The sequence below is a fragment of the Hyperolius riggenbachi genome, chromosome 1 (genome assembly GCF_040937935.1).
Source record: "Hyperolius riggenbachi isolate aHypRig1 chromosome 1, aHypRig1.pri, whole genome shotgun sequence".
NCBI lineage: Eukaryota > Metazoa > Chordata > Amphibia > Anura > Hyperoliidae > Hyperolius > Hyperolius riggenbachi.
This window is the reverse complement of record NC_090646.1, coordinates 485149464-485169733: the sequence shown is the minus strand read 5'-3', so window position 1 is coordinate 485169733 and position 20270 is coordinate 485149464. Positions and strand designations below refer to the sequence as shown.

Genomic DNA, 20270 nt, shown 5'->3' with positions numbered 1-20270 from the left:
GCACTTTTCAAGGGAACCTGAGGTGAGAATAATCTTGAGGCTGCCATATTTCTCTCCTTTTAAGCAATACCAGTTGCCTGGCTGCCGTGCTGGTCCTCTGCCTCTTATTCTTTCAACCATAGACCCTGAACAAGCATGCAGCAGGTCAGGGGTTTCTGACAATATTGTCAGAACTGAGAAGATTAGCTGCATGCTTGTTGCTGGTGTAATTCAGTTTATTACTGCAGCCAAATAGATCAGCAGGGCCGCCAGGCAACTAGTATTGTTTAAAAGGAAATAAACCCTCACCCCGGGTTCGCTTTAAGTTACAGTTAGCTCCGCCCTCATCCGGTCATTGCCACGCCCATTTTTTGCTGCGACGCTACACGCCGCAGGTTCTTTCCACGCCTATTCTTTGCCACGGCGCACTTCGCGCGCCGCAGGTTGTAGCCACGCCCATATTTTGCCGCGTAGGGGGCCCACAATTACAATTTTGCACAGGGGCCCACTGCTGGCTGTGTCCGCCACTGCTATGATGCATCACTCCTGAATATGCAAATTAGCTCTTTATAGCCCTGAAGCCAGGCACACATTCAGAACAGCTGGTTTATAGCAAACATATAGCTTATACAGTTTACAGAGTCACATTAAGGCAACATACATACAGCCTGTTTTGGACTTTCTGGTCCTTATCAGAGCATGGCTGGGTATGGGGTAGGGCTTGGTCTAGTATTACAGAATAGCCAGATGCTCCATCATGTAAGTGTGAGAGGGTGTCACTTTAGTGTTGCAGTAAGCAAATCATTACAAGACTTGGGGATTGATTACCAGTCATTATTTTGTATGTTCTTCACTGCGCACAGCAGAAAAATAAGGCCTATCTTAATACTTAAAAACAAAGATGAGCATTTTTCCTTCATAAAACCTAACAGAAAAATGATGGGAAAATATGATCAATCTGACTGTCTTGTCTACGTGGAAAATGTGACCTTCTGACTTCTATATATCCACCCAGCACTTTGTAAGAGCTAATTGATTAGACGCTTAAAGCGGTATTGTCACCATAAAAATCAAATTTCAACAGCAACTGGTCTGAGTGTATTAAGTGATAAAGATGCTAATCCTGCACTCAAAACTTTTTTCTGTGGTTATGGTTTGGAGTTATTACATACTATAGGACCACTGGCCCTAGTGCCAAACAGTGCCAAAAAGTTGAATGCTGGGAGTTCTTTTGAATGCTGGGAGTTCTTTTTATCTATAATATATTACTCCTCTTCCATTTATTTCCCTGCCTAGCTTATCACTTGTGTTTACAAGCAAGGCTGAGGTGACTCAATGATTGGATGTGTAAATTAAAAAAAAAGACTCTGGGAGGAGGGCAGCTAATGAATACACAATGAGCAAGAGAAGGGAGGGGGGAAAACAAGAGTCAGGAAGGATATGATGTCAGCATTAGCTTGGCAAGATGGCCACTGTCTAGAAAAGGATTTTCTGCTTTTCCTTTGTAAAATTCACATGAATCATTACGTGAATAGCACAATACATCTGTTATGTAACTAGAAGTAGCATTTATCTACTTATATATGTGTTTTTTATTTCTAGGTTAGCATGGGTGTCGCGTGTTCTTTAAAAGAAAAATAACATCAGCTTCTAAAATAAAACTAGTTTTTATGTTTAAAGATAAACTTCAGTTTGGTTGTGAAAAAAAAAATCTTTGCTGTCAGCTATACGTATTAAAAACATGTTAACAAACAATCTTGCATATCTGACATGCATCTGTTCAGTAGATGCTAAGATGTGCCACGCTTGGTCACTTTTTATGATCTCTGTGAATTAGTATTGGGGTACTTTCACACTTCATTCATTGCTTTGGATGGACAATCTAATCCTGCAATCCAGGACAGTCAGGATTGAAAACAATCCCTGCCACCCCAGCAACCGCTTCCTCAACCTACTCCCATTGGGTCGCCACCTCCACCAGGACCCCGAGGCACAGGAACTCTTTCTTCTCCCAAGCTGTCCTGGTTCTCAACTCAGCTTCCTCCCCCCCACATACGCACACCCAAACTACCAATCCCTACGTACAATGTAATCAGCAAGCCACGCTGAGTAATGTTAAATTATCAAACTATAATATGCGCATATCCCATCCCCATGGGTTACATGGTATGCATGTTTTTCCATCCGAGAAGGTCTACTGAGCTGTCTGTGCCAAAAATAATTCCCTGTCTGTACTCTACCCTGTACTTGCCGAGTAAGATCCATTCTGATTCTGATAATCACATCGCAATGTGATACAATTATACAGTAATGGTAAGTTCACATTGGCGTGTTATCAGTAGTGTATGCGTCGCATCACGCGTCATACGTACCCTGTGAATTTTCAACACTTGTGTTCCTGGTTTTCATGATGTATATTTCAACTTGTATAGTATGAAATTACCCTTAAGGGGGTGCTAGCATTAGCCTCCGTTAGCTTCCTCCAATCGGCTTACGGAGGCTGGGGGGGGGAAGGGACAGAGGAGGGGAACGATGCTATACAGGAGTTGGGGGAGCGGCGGTGACTGACAGTCAAAGGTAAATAACAAGCTAGCGACAATCTGTGTGCCGCTAGCCTGGCACTTTTTTAAATGGGGGACAGCAGAGCCCGGGGGGAGCATGGAGACACACTGTAAGGACACAGAGGCTGGGCAATGTATGCAGAATGTGCCTCTGTGTCCTAATATGATTTCATGATTTCACAAACCCACCCCGGGCTCTCTTTAAGGGCTTGTACACACTGCAGGCGTTTTTGTTATATTTTAAGCGCGGGCGAGTTTTCAAAATTGCCCTGAAAGCGCTTACACAATGATTATGTATAAGATAGTTCACATATTAGCGGCTTGTTTGCATTCCGCTTTGCAAAGCGGTGCTTGAGCCATTTTTGAGGCGATTTCGCCTCAATGGAAGGTATAGAAAAAATGCAAAACGCTTACAAAACCGCTTTGTGGAGCGATTGTGTTTGCGTTTTTAACAATAAATACATTGTATTTATTCTTTTCAGGATCAAAGAGTTCACTTCCTGACTTCGTTGGGGAGAGAATTACCAAAACGTTCTGGAGAAACGCGTCGGAAACCGCAAACCACAAAAAAGAATCGCCCACCCAAGCGCTGGAAATTGAAGAAAAAAAAATGCCTCAAAAAAAGCCCATTGCGGATGGACACGCAAGCGGAAACGCAATGTGAACAAGGCCTTACTGAGAGGGATATGGAGGTTTCCTTTTAAACAATACCAGTTGCTTGTCAGCCCTGCTGATCTCTTTGACTGCAGTAGTGGCTGAATCACACACCTGACACAAGCATGCACCTAATCCAGTCTGACTTCAGTCAGAGCACCTGATCTGCATGCTTGTTCAGGGGCTGTGGCTAAAAGTATTAGAGATATAGAATCAGCAGGAGAGTCAGGCAACTGGTATTATTTTAAAAGGAAAAATCCATATTCTTCTCAGTTGTTGCAGGAGAAAGCAGACAGTATTTTTTTCTATGAGGTAAATGACAGAAATGCAATATTTTTTGCTTCCTTTTGGCTGGGTTGGAAAATCACAGCTGGCTGCAAGTGAGAATGCAGTCTACAGTTGTCCACCGGTAGCTTATTTTCAGTCATGATCAAATTATGTTTTATACACAGCATTTGTTTCTCTTACCTAGACATCCTAATGACTCCACTTATGTCTCTCAGCTGGAAGCCCTATTGACCCCAGGCTAGCAGAGGTGAAGCAGCAAACAGGCTGGTGTGCCTGTGCTGAGGTGACTTCAGATTACAGCACTGAATGGGAGAGCAGCAACAATGATTCTCAGCTAGCTAAGGATGCCGGGAAGACTCTTTCCAACCTTATACTATTACATCACCAGGTACGGAACCCCTTACATGATTCATTATTTATCATACTACGTCTGTGCCTGTTGCATATTTTTATATTGTAAGCTCAGAAGGGCAAGGCTCTCTTCCTTTTGTTTCTTGCATCTGCTGTATGTTTTTGTTAGATATATCGTATTAGTCCCAGGAAAATGAATGTCATATACCAACTTTTTTATATGCCTTTGCCTCTACTAGGCGATCATGTTTGTTTCTTACTTATTACAGCACTATAGAATTTGACTGTGCTATATAATTCAATAATAATAACAATTATGAACTATTATCATTGTTGCGTTAGGACAGATTTATGTTTTTCCAGGCCCTAAGAGATCTCTCTTGTGGCTCCCCTTTCATACGCAGTTCTGCATTAGGCCTCTCTCACATAACTGGTATGGATCACCAAAACCTGCTACAATGCCACGCCTGGTACACACCATGCAATTTCCTGTCCAATTGATGGGTCAAATTGATAATTTCTGACACGTCCGATCAGCTTACTATTGCTAACAGGATTGATTACCCAATCACTACTGCAAACAAAAAAAATCAATCCCGGTATCGATTGGGAGCTGATCAGATATGTCAGAAATTATCAATTTAGCCTGGCGATCTGACGGGAAATTGCATGGTGTGTACGAGGCCCCAGAGAGATGTAAGAAAGAGAGGGGAAGAGTTTGTTAGTGACCACTATTCAAAGCACATATAGAGGTGATCATTACCAGCATAGCACCAGTGAAGGGCTAGTACAGCGGATGAAGGTGGGCCCCTCTAGTCCAGGGGTCCTGGTGTGGTCGCTGCCTCTGTTTCCTCTATTGCTACACCACTAGTGAGGACACAAACAATAAAAATCTGAAGGAACATTATAGGGTCACTTAAGTCTCTGGAAAAAATGTGTTTTGCTCACCTGGAGCTTCCAGCAGCCTCCTGCAGCTGTATTGTGCCCATGCAGACTCCATCAGATGCTCCTGGCCCCGCCGGCAGCCACTTCCGGTTTAGGCGACAGGAGCAGACAGGCCGGGAATGCGAGTGATTCTTCGCGTTCCCGGCCACAATAGCCCCCTCTGTGCTGCTATATGCTATAGCAGCATAGAGGGCGCTATTGTGGCCGGGAATGCGAAGAGTCACTCGCGTTCCCGGCTTGTCGGCCCGTCGCCTAAACCGGAAGTGGCTGCCGGCGGGGCCAGGAGAATCTGATGGAGTCAGCGTGGGCACGATACAGCTGCAGGGGGCTGCTGGAAGCCCCAGGTGAGTAAAACTCATTTTTTTCCAGAGACTTAAGGCGGAACTGTAGATTCCTAATCAACACATTGTTTCACTTACCTGGGACTTCCCCAAGCCCCCATCAGCCGTCTTATCCCGCGCCGCTCCTCAACGAGCCTCCGTTCGCCCCCGCCGCCAGCTAGTTTCGGTTTCGCCGCCGGGCCACTGCTCTGGCCACGCATATCCTTTCTTCGCGTTCCCCGCTATTGCAGAGGGTAACGCGAAGAAAGGATACACTTGGCCAGAGCCGCGCTGGCATCGACTTACAAGTCGAGGTACGGGACCGAGCGGCGTCGGGGGAACGGAGACTCATTGAGGAGCGGCGCGGGACAGGACAGCTGCTGTGGGCTTGGGGAAGCCCCAGGTAAGTGAAACACTGTGTTTATTAGGAATCTACAGTTCCTCTTTAAGTGTCCCTTTAACAAATAAAAACGATTATACAGCAACCTTTCCCTAATCAATCCAAAAGCAGAAACCAAACTTGGATGCAGTTTTACTGTATACTAGCAGGATTGGTTTTGTGTGTGTAAACACCATCCTCTCAATGGATAAACCTATACATAAATATTAACAGCCTATGTATCAGCAGGAGAATGCACACTGTTTATAACATTAAAAATATTTATGTAAATGCTAGCAGCTACCAGCTGCAAAACATTTTGCACTAGGATTGCAAACAAGCTAGAATTAATAGCATCTCTCCTCTATATCAGGGGTCCCCAAATGTTTTGGGTCGAGGGCTGGGTCAACATACTTCAGACTGTTGGGGCCCGGAGTATACATAAAATGATGTCTTTGCGGGCCAGACAGTGAAGCATACCCAGGTGACAACCTGAAGTCCAATTGGACAGCAGTGTCATCTGATGTTTAATTTAATTGCAAACCAGCGAATTACTGCTTTCTGGCTTCCATGTGGATGGGTGGTGCCAGCATTGCTATTCTATATATGGACCACCAATATTTAAAGACTGTTGGGGCCCGGAGTACACATAAAATGATGTCTTTGCGGGCCAGACAGTGAAGCATACCCAGCTGACAACCTGAAGTCCAATTGGACAGCAGTGTCATCTGATGTGGAATTTAATTGCAAACCAGCAAATTACTGCTTTCTGGCTTCCATGTGGATGGGTGGTGCCAGCATTGCTATTCTATATATGGACCACCAATATTTAAAGGACATCCGATGTGAAAATAAGAAGAAAAAGAATTGTATCAATCCTCGTTTTCCTAAAAATGACTTTTTTAGACATCCCACAGTTTTATTTTATATTTAAGTCCATTTTTTAACTTTTTACTGCTTCATTGTCTCTGCTTAATGATACATGCATGGAAATATGCCAGAGCTAAAATCTATGACTATTGACCATTTTTATCTCTTTCCTGCTCCAGGAAGCCATTTACTGACAGGAATGTATTTTACGGGTGTAATTACTTATCAGTGAGGGTTATGCTATAGTCTGACCCAGTCCGACCCGGTCCCGACCCGGATAGAAACTGTCACTTGCATACTTGATTTTTAACTCTTTCAGGCAGAGAAATAAAAAAAAAAGGAATACAGCCTAGTTATTTATTTGCTTGGCACTATAGATACACATGTCTATCTCATCATGCCACATGTCTCCTCAGTTGTCCTTTAAAGATGTAGCTGACCGCATCTATAAGTAATACATTTTGTGTGTGTGTGGGGGGGGGGGGGGCGGTAAAAATGCCTCAGGGGGCCACATTCGGCCCGCGGGCCTTAGTTTGAGGACCACTGCTCTATAGTGTCAAGTCCACTGTTTTATGATTTCAAAAAGGTGAAAAAAATCCCCACTGATCCTAATTTAGTATTGTTGGCTTCCAAAATATTATCCATGTGCTACACACATCCAATCTTGACTGGCGAATGATTGGCCAATTTTGCCACTTCCCTGTCGTATGAGGGCCAACAGACCACTATTGCGAAAAATTGTACAACTTAAAATACATGTGTTTGCATACTTATAAGAAGTAGCGATGCTCGGATACCGCCAATCACGAATTTGAGTAAATACGGGCACGGCAGAATCGAAATCTGGATACACCATGATCATGATCCGAATTTGAATAGGAACCCCCGAATTCGACTTAGATTTTAGCCGTGATTACATATAGAATCCTTGATCATGGCCGTGATCAGGGATTTGACTTTAACGTTAATAGCAAAGCTGCCATACATGCTACAATCAACAAAATTGCATGCATTAAATAGGTGATCAATGGCTATAACCTAAAAAAAAATCAAAAATAACTTTTAGTTTTTGAGAAAATAGATTTTAAAGTTTCAAATGAAAAAGTATTCGTGATTAAAAACCCTCCAAAACCAGCCGAATTTAGCGGTTAATAGCAAAGCCAAACACCAAATTTGCCAGATATGTTAAGAAGAACAGTGGGAACAAGGGGAAAATATTTTCAAAAAGACCTTATAGTTTTTGAGAAAATCGATTTTAAATAGAGATGGCCCGAACCTCCTATTTTTGGTTCGCGAACCGTGTTCGCGAACTTCTGTGGAAGTTTGAGAACATGCGAACTTTTGCGAACCGCAATAGACTTCAATAGGGAAGTGAACTTTGAAAACTTGAAACACTTATGCTGGCCACAAAAGTGATGGAAAAGATGTTTCAAGGGGTCTAACACCTGGAGGGGGGCATGGCAGAGTGGGATACATGCCCAAAGTCCCGGGGAAAAATCTGGATTTGACGCACAGCAGCGTTTTAAGGGCAGAAATCACATTGCATGTTAAATTGCAGGCCTAAAGTGCTTTAAAACATCTTGCATGTGTATACATCAATCAGGGAGTGTAATTAATGTGTACTGCTTCACACTGACAGACCAAACTCATTGTGTAACGCACCACAAACAACTGCTTGTGTAGTGAGGGCCATGCTGGACTGGTGCGCACCATGGCCAGAGTGCAGGCCATGGCGGTTTTCAAGCCCATATGGTCGCCGGGCTAAGGAAGCTGAATGACAGAACAACAGTGACTGAGCATCCAGCTGATCGAATTTGGTCTGTCCACAATGAAGCAACAACCTTATTATCTATCTTCTTGGGTCAGGTGTGCCCCCCAACCCCAACACACTCATATAGCCGCCGGTCATTGCTTCATTGTGATACGCAAGCCCCTTCAGCTCGGCAAGGTAACGTTCACGAAGGGGAAATGGCACATGTACATGCCTTTTGTTTTGTTGTTGCAGCTGCAGTGCAGCCAGAAAAATTAGGCAGGCATGTACACGCACCAGAAAAAATATTATAGCGGCCGCTGCTAGGAGTCCTGGAGGACCCTGTTGGTGGTGGCAGTCAAGCGGCCTGCAGGCAGAGATGCTGTGTGGGGACCGACTTAGTCTTGGAGCAGCCAGTCACACGGCGTGCTTGCAGAGATGCTGTGTGCGGGGACTGACTTAGTCTTCGGGCGGGCAGTAACCATCCAGGATCCATGCCTCATTCATTTTGATAAAGTTGAGGTACTGAACACTTTTGTGACCTAGGCGACTTCTCTTCTCAGTGACAATGCCTCCAGCTGCGCTGAAGGTCCTTTCTGACAGGACGCTTGAGGCAAGACCGAAGTTGGATGGCAAATTCGGACAGCTCTAGCCACAGGTCAAGCCTGCGCACCCAGTAGTCCAAGGGTTCATCGCTGCTCACAGTGTCTACATCTGTCAGAAAGGACCTTCTGCGCAGCTGGAGGCATAGTCACTGAGAAGAGAAGACGCCTAAGTCACGACAGTGTTCAGTACCTCACCTTTATCAAAATGAATGAGGCATGAATCCCTGAGGGCTACTGGCCGCCCCAAGACTAAGTCAGTCCCCACACACAGCATCTCTGCCTGCACGCCGTGTGACTGGCTGCCTGCCCCAAGACTAAGTCACTCCCCACGCAGCACCTCTGCCCGCAGGCCGCTTGACTGCCTTCTCCTCTACCACTAACAGGGTCCAGGACCCCAGGCGGATTCCTGAATTGTTTAGGCCGCTGCTAGCAGCGGCCGCTATAATAATTTTTCTGGTGCGTGTACATGCCTGCATAATTTTTCTGGCTGCACTGCGGCTGCAACAATAAAACAAAAGGCATGTACATGTGCCCATTCCCTTTCGTGATCATTACCTTGCCGCGGTGAAGGGGCTTGCGTATCACAATGGAGCAATGACCGCCGGCTATATGAGTGTCTCGGGGGCTGGCACACCAAAGATAATAAGGTCGTTGCTTCATTGTGGACAGACCAAATTTGATCAGCTGGACAGTCACTGTTGTTCTATCATTGTGCTACCACAGCCCGGTGACCATATGGGCTTGAAAACAGCCACGGCCTGCACTCTGGCTATAGTGCGCACCACTCCAGCATAGCCGTCACTCAGAGCCGGGCCGAGGCATAGGCTGGAGAGGCTCCAGCCTCAGGGCGCAGTGTAAGAGGGGGCGCAGAATTCATTCAGCTGTCATTCTTAACCTCCCTGGCGTTCTATTAAGATCGCCAGGGAGGCTGCGGGAGGTTTTTTTTTTAATAAAAAAAAAAAACTATTTCATGCAGCCAACTGAAAGTTGGCTGCATGAAAGCCCACTAGAGGGCGCTCCGGATGCGTTCTTCTGATCGCCTCCGGCGGCCAGAAGTAACACGGAAGGCCGCAATGAGCGGCCTTCCGTGTTTCGCTTACCTCGTCGCCATGGCGACGAGTGGAGTGACGTCATGGACGTCAGCCGACGTCCTGACGTCAGCCGCCTCCGATCCAGCCCTTAGCGCTGGCCGGAACTTTTTGTTCCGGCTACGCTGGGCTCAGGCGGCTGGGGGGACCCTCTTTCGCCGCTGCATGTGGCGGATCGCCGCGCTGCAGCGGCGATCAGGTAGCACACGCGGCTGGCAAAGTGCCAGCTGCGTGTGCTGCTTTTTATTTGAGCCAAATCGGCCCAGCAGGGCCTGAGCGGCAGGCTCCGGCGGTACTGGACGAGCTGAGCTCGTCCAGACCGCTCAGCAGGTTAATTGTGTTTGAAGCAGAAAGAAATAAGAAAAGGGGATACATGGCAGTGACTGCAAGCCAGATAACTACATATTAAGGTGTTGGGAAGGTTGTGGGCCCTGTGGCGCCTCTTGGTCTAATAGCAATCAGTGTGTGACGGCTGGGGTGGCAGGGATGGAGGGGCGCACTTTGGTGTCTCAGCCTTGGGTGCTGGAGGACCTTGTCCCGGCTCTGCTGTCACTACACAAACAGCTGTTTGTGGTGCGTTATACAGTGAGTTTGGTGTGTCAGTGTGAAGCAGTACTCTAATTACACTCCGATTGATGTATACACATGCAAGATGCTTTAAAGCACTTTAGACCTGCAATTTAGCATTTAATGCGATTTCTGCCTTTAAAACGCTGCTGTGCGTCAAATCCTGATTTTTCCCGGGGACTTTTGGCGTGTATCCCACTCCGCCATGTCCCCCTCCAAGTGTTAGACCCCTTGAAACATCTTTTCCATCACTTTTCTGGCCAGCATAAATTTTTCTAGTTTTCAAAGTTCGCCTCCCCATTGAAGTCTATTGCGGTTCGCGAAAGTTTGCGCGAACCGAACTTTTGCAGGATGTTCGCGAACCGAAAATCGGAGGTACGAGCCATCTCTATTTGCGATGCGTTACACAGTGAGTTTGGTCTGTCAGTGTGAAGCAGTACACTAATTACAATGGTTTATACACATGCAAGATGTTTTAAAGCACTTTAGGCCTCCAATTTAGCATGCAATGTGATTTCTGCCCTTAAAACGCTGCTGTGCGTCAAATCCTGATTTTTCCCGGGGACTTTTGGTGTGTATCCCACTCCGCCATGCCCCCCTCCAGGTGTTAGACCCCTTGAAACATCTTTTCCATCACTTTTGTGGCCAGCATAAATGTTTCTAGTTTTCAAAGTTTGCCTCCCTATTGAAGTCTATTGTGGTTTGCGAAAATTTGCATGTTCGCAAACGTTTGTGGAAGTTCGCGAACGCGGTTCGTGAACCAAAAATCGGAGGTTTGGGCCATCTCTATTCAGAGATTAGAGGCTTCTTTCTACTAAGGTTAGTATTACTTAGTATTTTCTTTTAAATCTAACTTCAGATTTTTCACGGCCGTCACTACACAAACAGCTGTTTGCGGTGCGTTACACAGTGAGTTTGGTGTGTCAGTGTGAAGCAGTACTCTAATTACTTTCCCTGATTGATGTATACACATGCAAGATGTTTTAAAGCACTTTAGGCCTCCAATTTAGCAATTAAATGTGATTTCTGCCCTTAAATCGCTGCTGTGCATCAAATCCTGATTTTACCCGGGGAGTTTAGGCATGTATCCCACTCCGCCATGCCCCCCTCCAGGTGTTAGACCCCTTGAAACATCTTTTCCATCAGTTTTGTGGCCAGCATAAATGTTTCTAGTTTTCAAAGTTCGCCTCCCCATTGAAGTCTATTGCGGTTCGCGGAAGTTCGCATGTTTGCAAACTTTTGCGGAAGTTCGCATTCGCCGTTCGCGAACCGAAAATCGGAGGTTCGGGCCATCTCTAATGTCAATGCAGTAAATACATTAACTGTCATTTACTGTCATTTACCACATATAAATGTATACTATTTTCCTTTGAAACCTTAAAATCGATTTTCTCAAAAACGATAAGGTCTGTTTGAAAAAAATTGTTCCCACTGTTCTACTTAACATATCCTGCAAATTTGGTGTTTCTAGCATGTAAGGGAGCTTTGCTATTAACCGCTAAAGGCAGCGGGTTTTCAGGTAATAATCACAGCCATGATCTCGAGCCGGATTTGGACCACGATCACGAGTGCATTCGGAACTATTTCCGACCTCGTGATCAGGAAAAACAGCTCATGATTACAGGTTACCCCTGATCACAAAGTACTTTTCTCTCAGAGAAAAATGAACTATAAATTACTTTTAACCTATGTTGTGGTCTCTTTTTGGTTTTGGATTAATCCATCTCCTCATGAGAGATTCTTAGTATTTCCTTTGTTCTTTACAAAAGCACTCTATGGAAAGGATCTGTAAAGAAAGATGTTAACTAGCCAACCTATTCACTTTCATACCATTTAGCTGTCAGGGTAGGAACACACTAGGCAGAATCGCATATGCGTTTTCCATAGCACATAGTGGAATCCGCATATGCGGATTCTGCCTAGTGTGATCCTACCCTCAAACTGAGCAACTGCCATTCAGTTAGGGCCCGTTTCCACTGGGGCTGTTTGTGTCTGATTTTACACGCACAAATGTGGATCTGGAATCTCAGCCTATTGAAATCAATAAGCTGCTTCAGAATTCCTGCGCATGAAAAAATTCTGAAGCACAGCTTCTGAATTTTGGACAACTCATCCGAATCCTGATAGCCACACTTGGCACAGCCACAGGGATTCAGATGTGTAATCTGCCTGGGCAAGTCCCAGCTTCCATCTTGGAGACAGATGGACAGTTCTAGTGGAAACCTGCCCTAAGTGCTTTTGAATATAAAGAAAACCCTCAGAAAATGTAGACTGGACATAGACGTTCATACAAAGCCTGCATGCAGCGAGTTAAAATAATGCAATCTGTTACAACTCAGTACTGTGAAGCAGGGGTGCAGCTAAGGTTTTTGTGGCCCCAAGCGGACTGTAGGAAGTGGCCCCATGCGGCGAAAAATGGGTGTGGCTATCCCGCATAAGTGGGCGTGACCATGACATGTGGGTGGAGCTGGATGGCGGATTGGGGCGGGGCTGTTTGCGGGGAAAATGGATGTGGGGGTGATTGAGGCGCGCGCAGCGAGCCGCGCCGAAAGATGGATTTGGCCATGACATTGTATGGGCGGAGCTTAACCGTAGCACAGCAAATATAGCCAACTATGACCATTAAATAATAAATGCAGCAACAGTTACCCCAGCAGGGGCGTCTCTAGCCATTTTGTCACTCCAGGCGAGAAATCCTGTGGCACCTCCCCCCCCCCCCCGTGATTGCCCCCAGTCCCATACCCCGCACCCCTCATGGTGAACACCACTCCTGTGGTGAACCCCACCCCCAAGACCCCCGAAAATCATAATGCAGCAGCGTTTCACCAGAAAATGTACTTATTGCGGCATGGGTTCACCAGAAAATAGTTGTTATGCAGCAGAGCGTTTCACCATAAAATATACTTATTGCGGCATGCACTCACACACACCACACACAGTACACACACACACACAGTGTACACACACACACACACACACACACACAGTACACACACTGCACACAACATACACACTATACACAGTATACACACACACACACACACACACACACACACTAGACATGCACAGCACAGTACACACACTATACACACACACACAGTACACACACTGCACACAACATACACACACACACACAGTACACACACTGCACACAACATACACACTATACACAGTACACACACACACACTTTAGACACGCACAGCACAGTACACACACACACACACACACACACACACACACACACACACACACACACACACACACACACACACACAGTACACAGTACACACACTGCACACAACACACACACACACACACACACACACACACACACACACACAGAGCACACTGTACACAGCACACAGTAGACATACACTATACACATACAGAGATAGGAGGAGTGGAGTGAGACTGAGAATAGCCTGAGATGGAGCAGTTTATCTGTATTGCAGTCCCACATTACACAGAGACTAGTTGCTGGTAATAGGACTGCTGTCCCTGCCAATCTCTTACACAAGTCAGCAAGCAGCCCTCCTGGAGTCTAGGGACTGTCAAAACTTTTCAACCTGTTTAAGACCTTATCTGCACATGCAGTCATTATAACAATGGAGAGAGACCAGACAGATTTTTTCCCACTGACCCTCCAGACGAGTTCTACATCATGCTGTGTATATTTACCAGCTAGCCTGCCCTCTAATTGCACTTTTATCAGCTAGCCTAGTATTTTACATTGCCTTACATCAACAAACCTGAATACAGCAGACACAGGACCAACCCTAAATCATTGAATGAAAGGCGGCCTGGGGGGAAGTCAATGCCTGGCTGCTACACAGTCTCTACATCCACGCAGTTAGCAGTAGCAGAGAGAGAGGGACTGAATTCTCAGGAGTTGGACTCAGGAGCTGATGATGCTGTACTCCTCGGATCCCTGACTAGGATGAGTGCCTTCTCTCACTGACTCATTCATTACTGTGGTTCTTTGAATCATTGAGCTGAAGTCCAGTCAGCCCCGCTGCTGCTGTGTAAACTGACACCTGAGTCAGCTGAGAGGCATTTCTTCTCTCACTACTCAGTGCAGAAGCGCCCTTGCCTCTTCCTGTCGCCTTAGGCGAAAATTTATAGCTGCCTAATGGCTCGGATGCCTGTGTACCCCAGACACCAGAAAATAAAAACGCAATTTGTGCAACATTTCAGCAGAAAACAAACGCAATTTGTGCAACATTTCAACAGAAAACAAACAGAATTTGGGCCACATTTCAGCAGAAATCAAACGCAATTTGGGCCACATTTCAGCAGAAATGAAACGCAATTTGGGCCACATTTCAGCAGAAATCAAACGCAATTTGGGCACATTTTCAGCAGAAATCAAACGCATTTATGGCACATTTTCAGCAGAAATCAAACGCAATTAGGGCCACATTTCAGCAGAAATCAAACGCAATTTGGGCACATTTTCAGCAGAAATCAAACGCAATTAGGGCCACATTTCAGCAGAAATCAAATGCAAGTTGGGCACATTTTCAGCAGAAATCAAATGCAATTAGGGCACATTTTCAGCAGAAATCAAATGCAATTAGGGCACAGTTCAGCAGAAATCAAACGCAATTAGGGCACAGTTTAGCAGAAATCAAACACAATTAGGGAACAGTTCAGCAGAAATCAAACGCAATTAGGGCACAGTTCAGCAGAAATCAAACACATTTAGGGCACAGTTTAGCAGAAATCAAACACAATTAGGGCACAGTTCAGCAGAAATCAAACACAATTAGGGCACAGTTCAGCAGAAATCAAACACAATTAGGGAACAGTTCAGCAGATATCAAACGCAATTAGGGCACATTTTCAGAGCTGCTAAAAGAAAAGAATTTACTCACCTGGCACTGGCAGAAGTCTTCTCTCCCCGTCTCTTCTCCTGGCCGGCTCCTCAGGCGCGCAGTTCCCACGGAGCTCCCTCCCTCCTCCAATCTCCCGCGCTGATTGAATCAGGGCTACGGGAAGATGGCCACCCGAAGCCCTGTACTGGAGGCATAGTCTCCAGAGCAGGGCTTCGGCGGCAGGCATCTTCCCGTAGCCCTGCCCTACTCTGCTCTGCCAGCCCCGGGGGCGGGAAAACAGTGACGTCACGCTGACGTCACTGAGCCGCCGAGGCCCCTACAATCTTGAGGCCCCAAAGCAAGGTTCGCTTTATGCCTCGCGGCGCCCCTGCTGTGAAGTGTGAGCAGGCTTATGGAATGAATTGTATGGGCAGTGAGTTGGCATGTAAAATTATTCTGGAATGCAACTGGGCACTGTGAAAGGACCTGAAAATACTGATGGAGACAAGATGTCTGTCTCGTGTCTGACTCAGACACACTATAAGCGCTTTTCTGAGTGTTTTTTTGCCATTGGCGCTTTCTGAGAGCTTTTTAAAAAATGCTCCCATTGACTTACATTAAAAGATCACTAACGCAAAAAAAAGTAGGCAGTTAAAATCTGACAGAACCGACAGGTTTTGGGCCAGTCCATCTCCTCATGGGGGGTTCTCAGGGTTTTCTTTGTTTTGAACAGCATTTCCTGAACAGTAGTTTAACTGCCAAAATCGTATGATACCAGCCAGCTTCCCTACTCACTTGCACACTATTTTGTCAGTTAGACTTTGCAACTGCTGTTCAAGAAATACTGTTGAAAACAAATAAAACCCTGAGAATCCCCCATGAGGAGATGGACTGGCCCAAAACCTGTCGGTTCTCTCAGATTTTAACTGCCTACTTTTATCACGAAAGTGGTCCTTTAAAATTGTGCTAAAATCGTGATCACAGTAAAATGGCAGGATTTTACTGCAATTTTAATGGAAGCCAGTGGCAGTGTTTTTTTAAAAAGCTCTCAAAAAGCGCTGATGGCAAAAAAAACACTCAGAAAAGCGCTTATAGTGTGTCTGAGTCCTTCCTCAGTATATGTGAGAATGGCTGTTTGTTTGACTAAGGCCCTGTTCACAGTGGTCAGTTGCGTTGCAGAATAATTTAGCTCACTGCCCATACAATTCTATAGGCCTGTTCACAGTAACAGATCGCGTTATTCTAACTTGCTTCATGCTGGCTTTGTATTAAAGCCTATGGCCAGTCTCCATTGCAATTCACAGTGAACCTAGTCTGAATTGTTTTGCCCTGCTTCCAACTGTCAGTGTTACAGGGCTGATTTAGAAATGAAACAAGAAATATGACTGGCTGTTATGGCCAGAAGTACAGCTGCTACCCACACGAGACTGTGATATCATTTTATTTCTCTTAAGAAAAGCTAGGTTAAATGACGACTGGTGCCCACTAAACCTGTCACTAACATTCCATGATGTCAGTTAGCCAATGAGGAAGATAGGGACATGCACAATTTACAACTCAGGCTGACATATCACTCTATAAAACATAAAAAAGCAATTTTAGCAGAAAAAAGAAGTCAGCCATAGAAGATAGCAATACATGGGATTGATCCACTAAATCTGCAATGAGGAAAGAGTAACAGTATGTAAAACCACTTTCAGACGGACAGCTGAAGGCTGACAGCTGCTCTTCTGCACCAGTTGGGTGCTTGTTAGCGCTCGGTCTCAGCAGTCAACAGGCACCCCTCCATAGAGTCACATCTGAGAGTAGCCGCATAAATGCGACTTGTCATGTATCACTGACATGCGCAATGTTACATTTAACCACTTGCGGACCACAGTGGTAAATCCCCTAAAGACCAGGCTTTTTTTTCATAATTGGCCTCTGCAGATTTAAGGCCAAGCTGCAGGGCCACACAACTCAGCACACAAGTGATTTCCCCCCCTTCCTTTTCTCCCCACCAACAGAGCTCTCTGTTGGTGGGGTCTGATCGACCCCCCTCCCAGTGTTTATTTCTTTTATCAATATTTATGTTGCTGTTTATTTTACTATTTTTTACTTCTTTCATTTATTTAAAACCCTCCCTCCCCCCAGCCAGCCAATCATAGCGATCAGCTCTCATAGGCGTCACCCTATGATAGCCGATTACTCTCTTGTCCCCAGTACAGTGCTGCTGCTGATCGCAGCGCTGTACATGTAAATAGACAGCGATTGCCCCCCGAGAAGGAGATGCGTGCACACCCTGCGCACGATCTCCTTCAGTAGCCAATTGGTGTTAGGCAGGCCTGGGGCTGCCGCCGCGGCCACGCCCATTGGCGTGGAGCGGTCTTAGAGTAGTTAAACTGCACCCGAATCACGTTTAGGGGCAGCAGAAGGGATGTTGAACTGCTCGACAAGTGTGCAATTCAGCTGTCTGTCTGGTGGTGCTTCTACTCAGAGCCGGATCATCCACAAGGCAAACCTAGGCAGTTGTCTAGGGCCTGGAGAGGGTTTAAGGGCCTGGCGGATGCTAGCCTCCACCAAATCTTACTAAAAAAAGCTTGATGACCAGCGTGGGGGACGGACGGACGGACTGCTCTCTTGCCTAGGGACCCATCTGGTCTTAAAACTTTTCTGAAAAACGCAATCCATTCCATCCATCCATATAAAGATGGTAAAATTGATTAGTGATTGACCAATTAGGATTTAAATGCTTAAAGTGGTCTAACACCCAGCATTTCAACTTTGCTTTAAAAGATTGCTTACAGCTTATAAACTATTATGCCAGATTTTTTTTTTTAGCAGAAATTCACTGAATGGATTAAACATGACATTTTAGTGCTGCATTTAGCTAGAAATGCTTCTTGTGCTTGCTTGTTTAGTTACAAATGTATCTATCTACAATGTAACAAACAAACACTGCTCTGAGAGAACAAAGAGGGCTTCCCGGACAGGCTTTTCAAAGGTCTATTTGTATTCCAAATAAAGATACATTTTGTAACTACAGATAAGAACGGATGCGGATTCCTAGTTAAATCCAACACTAAAATGTCATGTTTAACCCATTCAGTGAATTTCTGCTTAAAAAAAATCTGGCATAATAGTTTGTAAGCTGTAAGCAATCTTTTAAAGCAAAGTTGTAATGCTGGGTGTTAAACCGCTTTAACCATTTGCCGACCGCTCCACGCCAATTGGCGTGAAGTCCTGGGGGCGTGTTTTGCAGGAGATCGCGCGCGCATCTCCGCTTGAATGACGGAGCTCCACTCCATCATCAGTCTACCAGCGGCGATCGCCACTAGGAGACTGTTAGACAGTGAAACTGACGTCTATTTAAATGTACAGCGCTACAATCTAAGGCAGCGCTATACTGGGGACAGCCATGTCACTCGGCTGTCCCCCTGGGAGGCTCAGGAGCATTTAGCTCTCATAGGCTGATGCCTATGAGAGCCGATCGCTGTTATTGGCTGGCAGGGGGAGGGGGAGAAATTAAATACATTTAAAAAAAAAATCACAAATTTATAAAAAAAAAACCCAAAAAAGAAAAAAAACAATAACAAACAAATAAAAAAGTAAATAAACAAACACAGGATCAGCGATCAGAGTCCACCAACAGAAAGCTGTTGGTGGGCAGAAAGGGGGGGGGGGGGCGGGGATCACTTGTGTCCTGAGTTTTAAAGCCCTGCAACGAGCCCTTAAAGCTGCAGTGGCCTAATTTTTATTGCCTGGTCACTTGAGGGTGTGTGTGTGGGGGGTAAAGCCTATGGTCCTTAACTGGGTAAATCACACTAAGATTTTGCAAACCAATTTTTGGCAAGATGGAGTAATGTGTGACTTTGCATCATTTCTTCAAAGTGCAATGCTGCAGTGAGAGGTGTTACATTGTTCCAGCACTTTGCTGATCGCCAACCATCAGTAAAGTGCTTAATATTCCAGGAAAAGCATCCGGTGTGAACTAGTCCTATAGGTAATTGCTTATTGGGGTATGCTACACACCACCTCATATTAATGAAGCTGCAGAACTGTGATTACTACAGCAGATTGAAAAAGCTGCAAGTAAAAATGAGGTCATAGTTATGGGCGACTTCAACTTTCCAGACATTGACTGGGGTATTGAGGCTACCCATTCTAGTAAAAGCAGCAGATTTCTGGCAGCACTACAGGACAATTACTTGACTCAAATGGTAACGGAACCAACTAGGGGGAATGCGTTACTGGATCTGATCATTTCTAATAGACCAGATAATGTATCAAATGTGCAGGTTCAAGAACATTTGGGAAATAGTGATCACAACATGATAACGTTTGATCTGGTGACTTATAGGCCACGGGGCAGCGGGACCACTAAAACTATGAATTTAAGAAAAGCAAAGTTCAACCAAATTAGGCAGGCACTAAGTTTGGTGAACTGGGATAATGTACTACAAGGGGAGGACACTGAAGGGAAATGGCAAGCTTTTAAACTTAATCAATATTGTAGCATGTATATCCCATATGGAAACAAAATGTCTAGGAATAAAAAAAGGCCTCTATGGATGAATAGAAAGGTTAGGGATAAAATGAAGAGGAAAAGGAATGTCTATAAGGTCCTAAAACAGGAGGGGACCGAGGCTGCACTAAGCAATTATAAGGAGTGCAATAAAAATTGTAAAAAAGAAATTAGGCTGGCAAAGATCGAAGCTGAAAATCAAATCGCTAGGGATATCAAATCTAACCCAAAAAAGTTTTACAAGTACATCAACTCTAAAAAAAGAAAGGTTGACTGTATAGGACTCCTAAAGGATGAGGGTGGGAACTCAATGGTGGATGACCAAGGTAAGGCAGAGTTATTAAATGCTTTCTTTGCTTCTGTCTTCACAAAGGAAACAGCACTGTTCCAAATTACAGAGGCAGAAGAGTCTCAATCTTCTAACTGTAATATTAAATACTTAACGCAGGAAGAAGTGAAGGCAAGACTAAATAAATGAAAAATAGACAAGGCACCTGGCTCGGATGGCATGTATCCTCAGGTCCTAAGGGAATTAAGTTCAGTTATAGCTAAACCCCTTTATCTTATCTTTTGTGACTCTCTTGCAACTGGCAG

At 45.2% G+C, this 20270-nt stretch overlaps 1 protein-coding gene across 12 annotated transcripts in view; it reads left to right on the top strand.

The window, feature by feature from the left end:
• Positions 1 to 20270, top strand: part of LOC137522035 (uncharacterized) — a 206247-nt gene that overhangs the window by 154032 nt on the left and 31945 nt on the right. For all 12 annotated transcript variants that reach the window (XR_011022253.1, XR_011022254.1, XM_068242078.1 and 9 more), the window contains one exon: positions 3698 to 3870. Coding sequence is in view for 10 of the 12 variants with exons in the window: in XM_068242078.1 (XP_068098179.1) it covers positions 3698 to 3870 (173 nt within the window). In the remaining 2 variants the exon portion in view is untranslated. The remainder of the gene's footprint in view (positions 1 to 3697; positions 3871 to 20270) is intronic.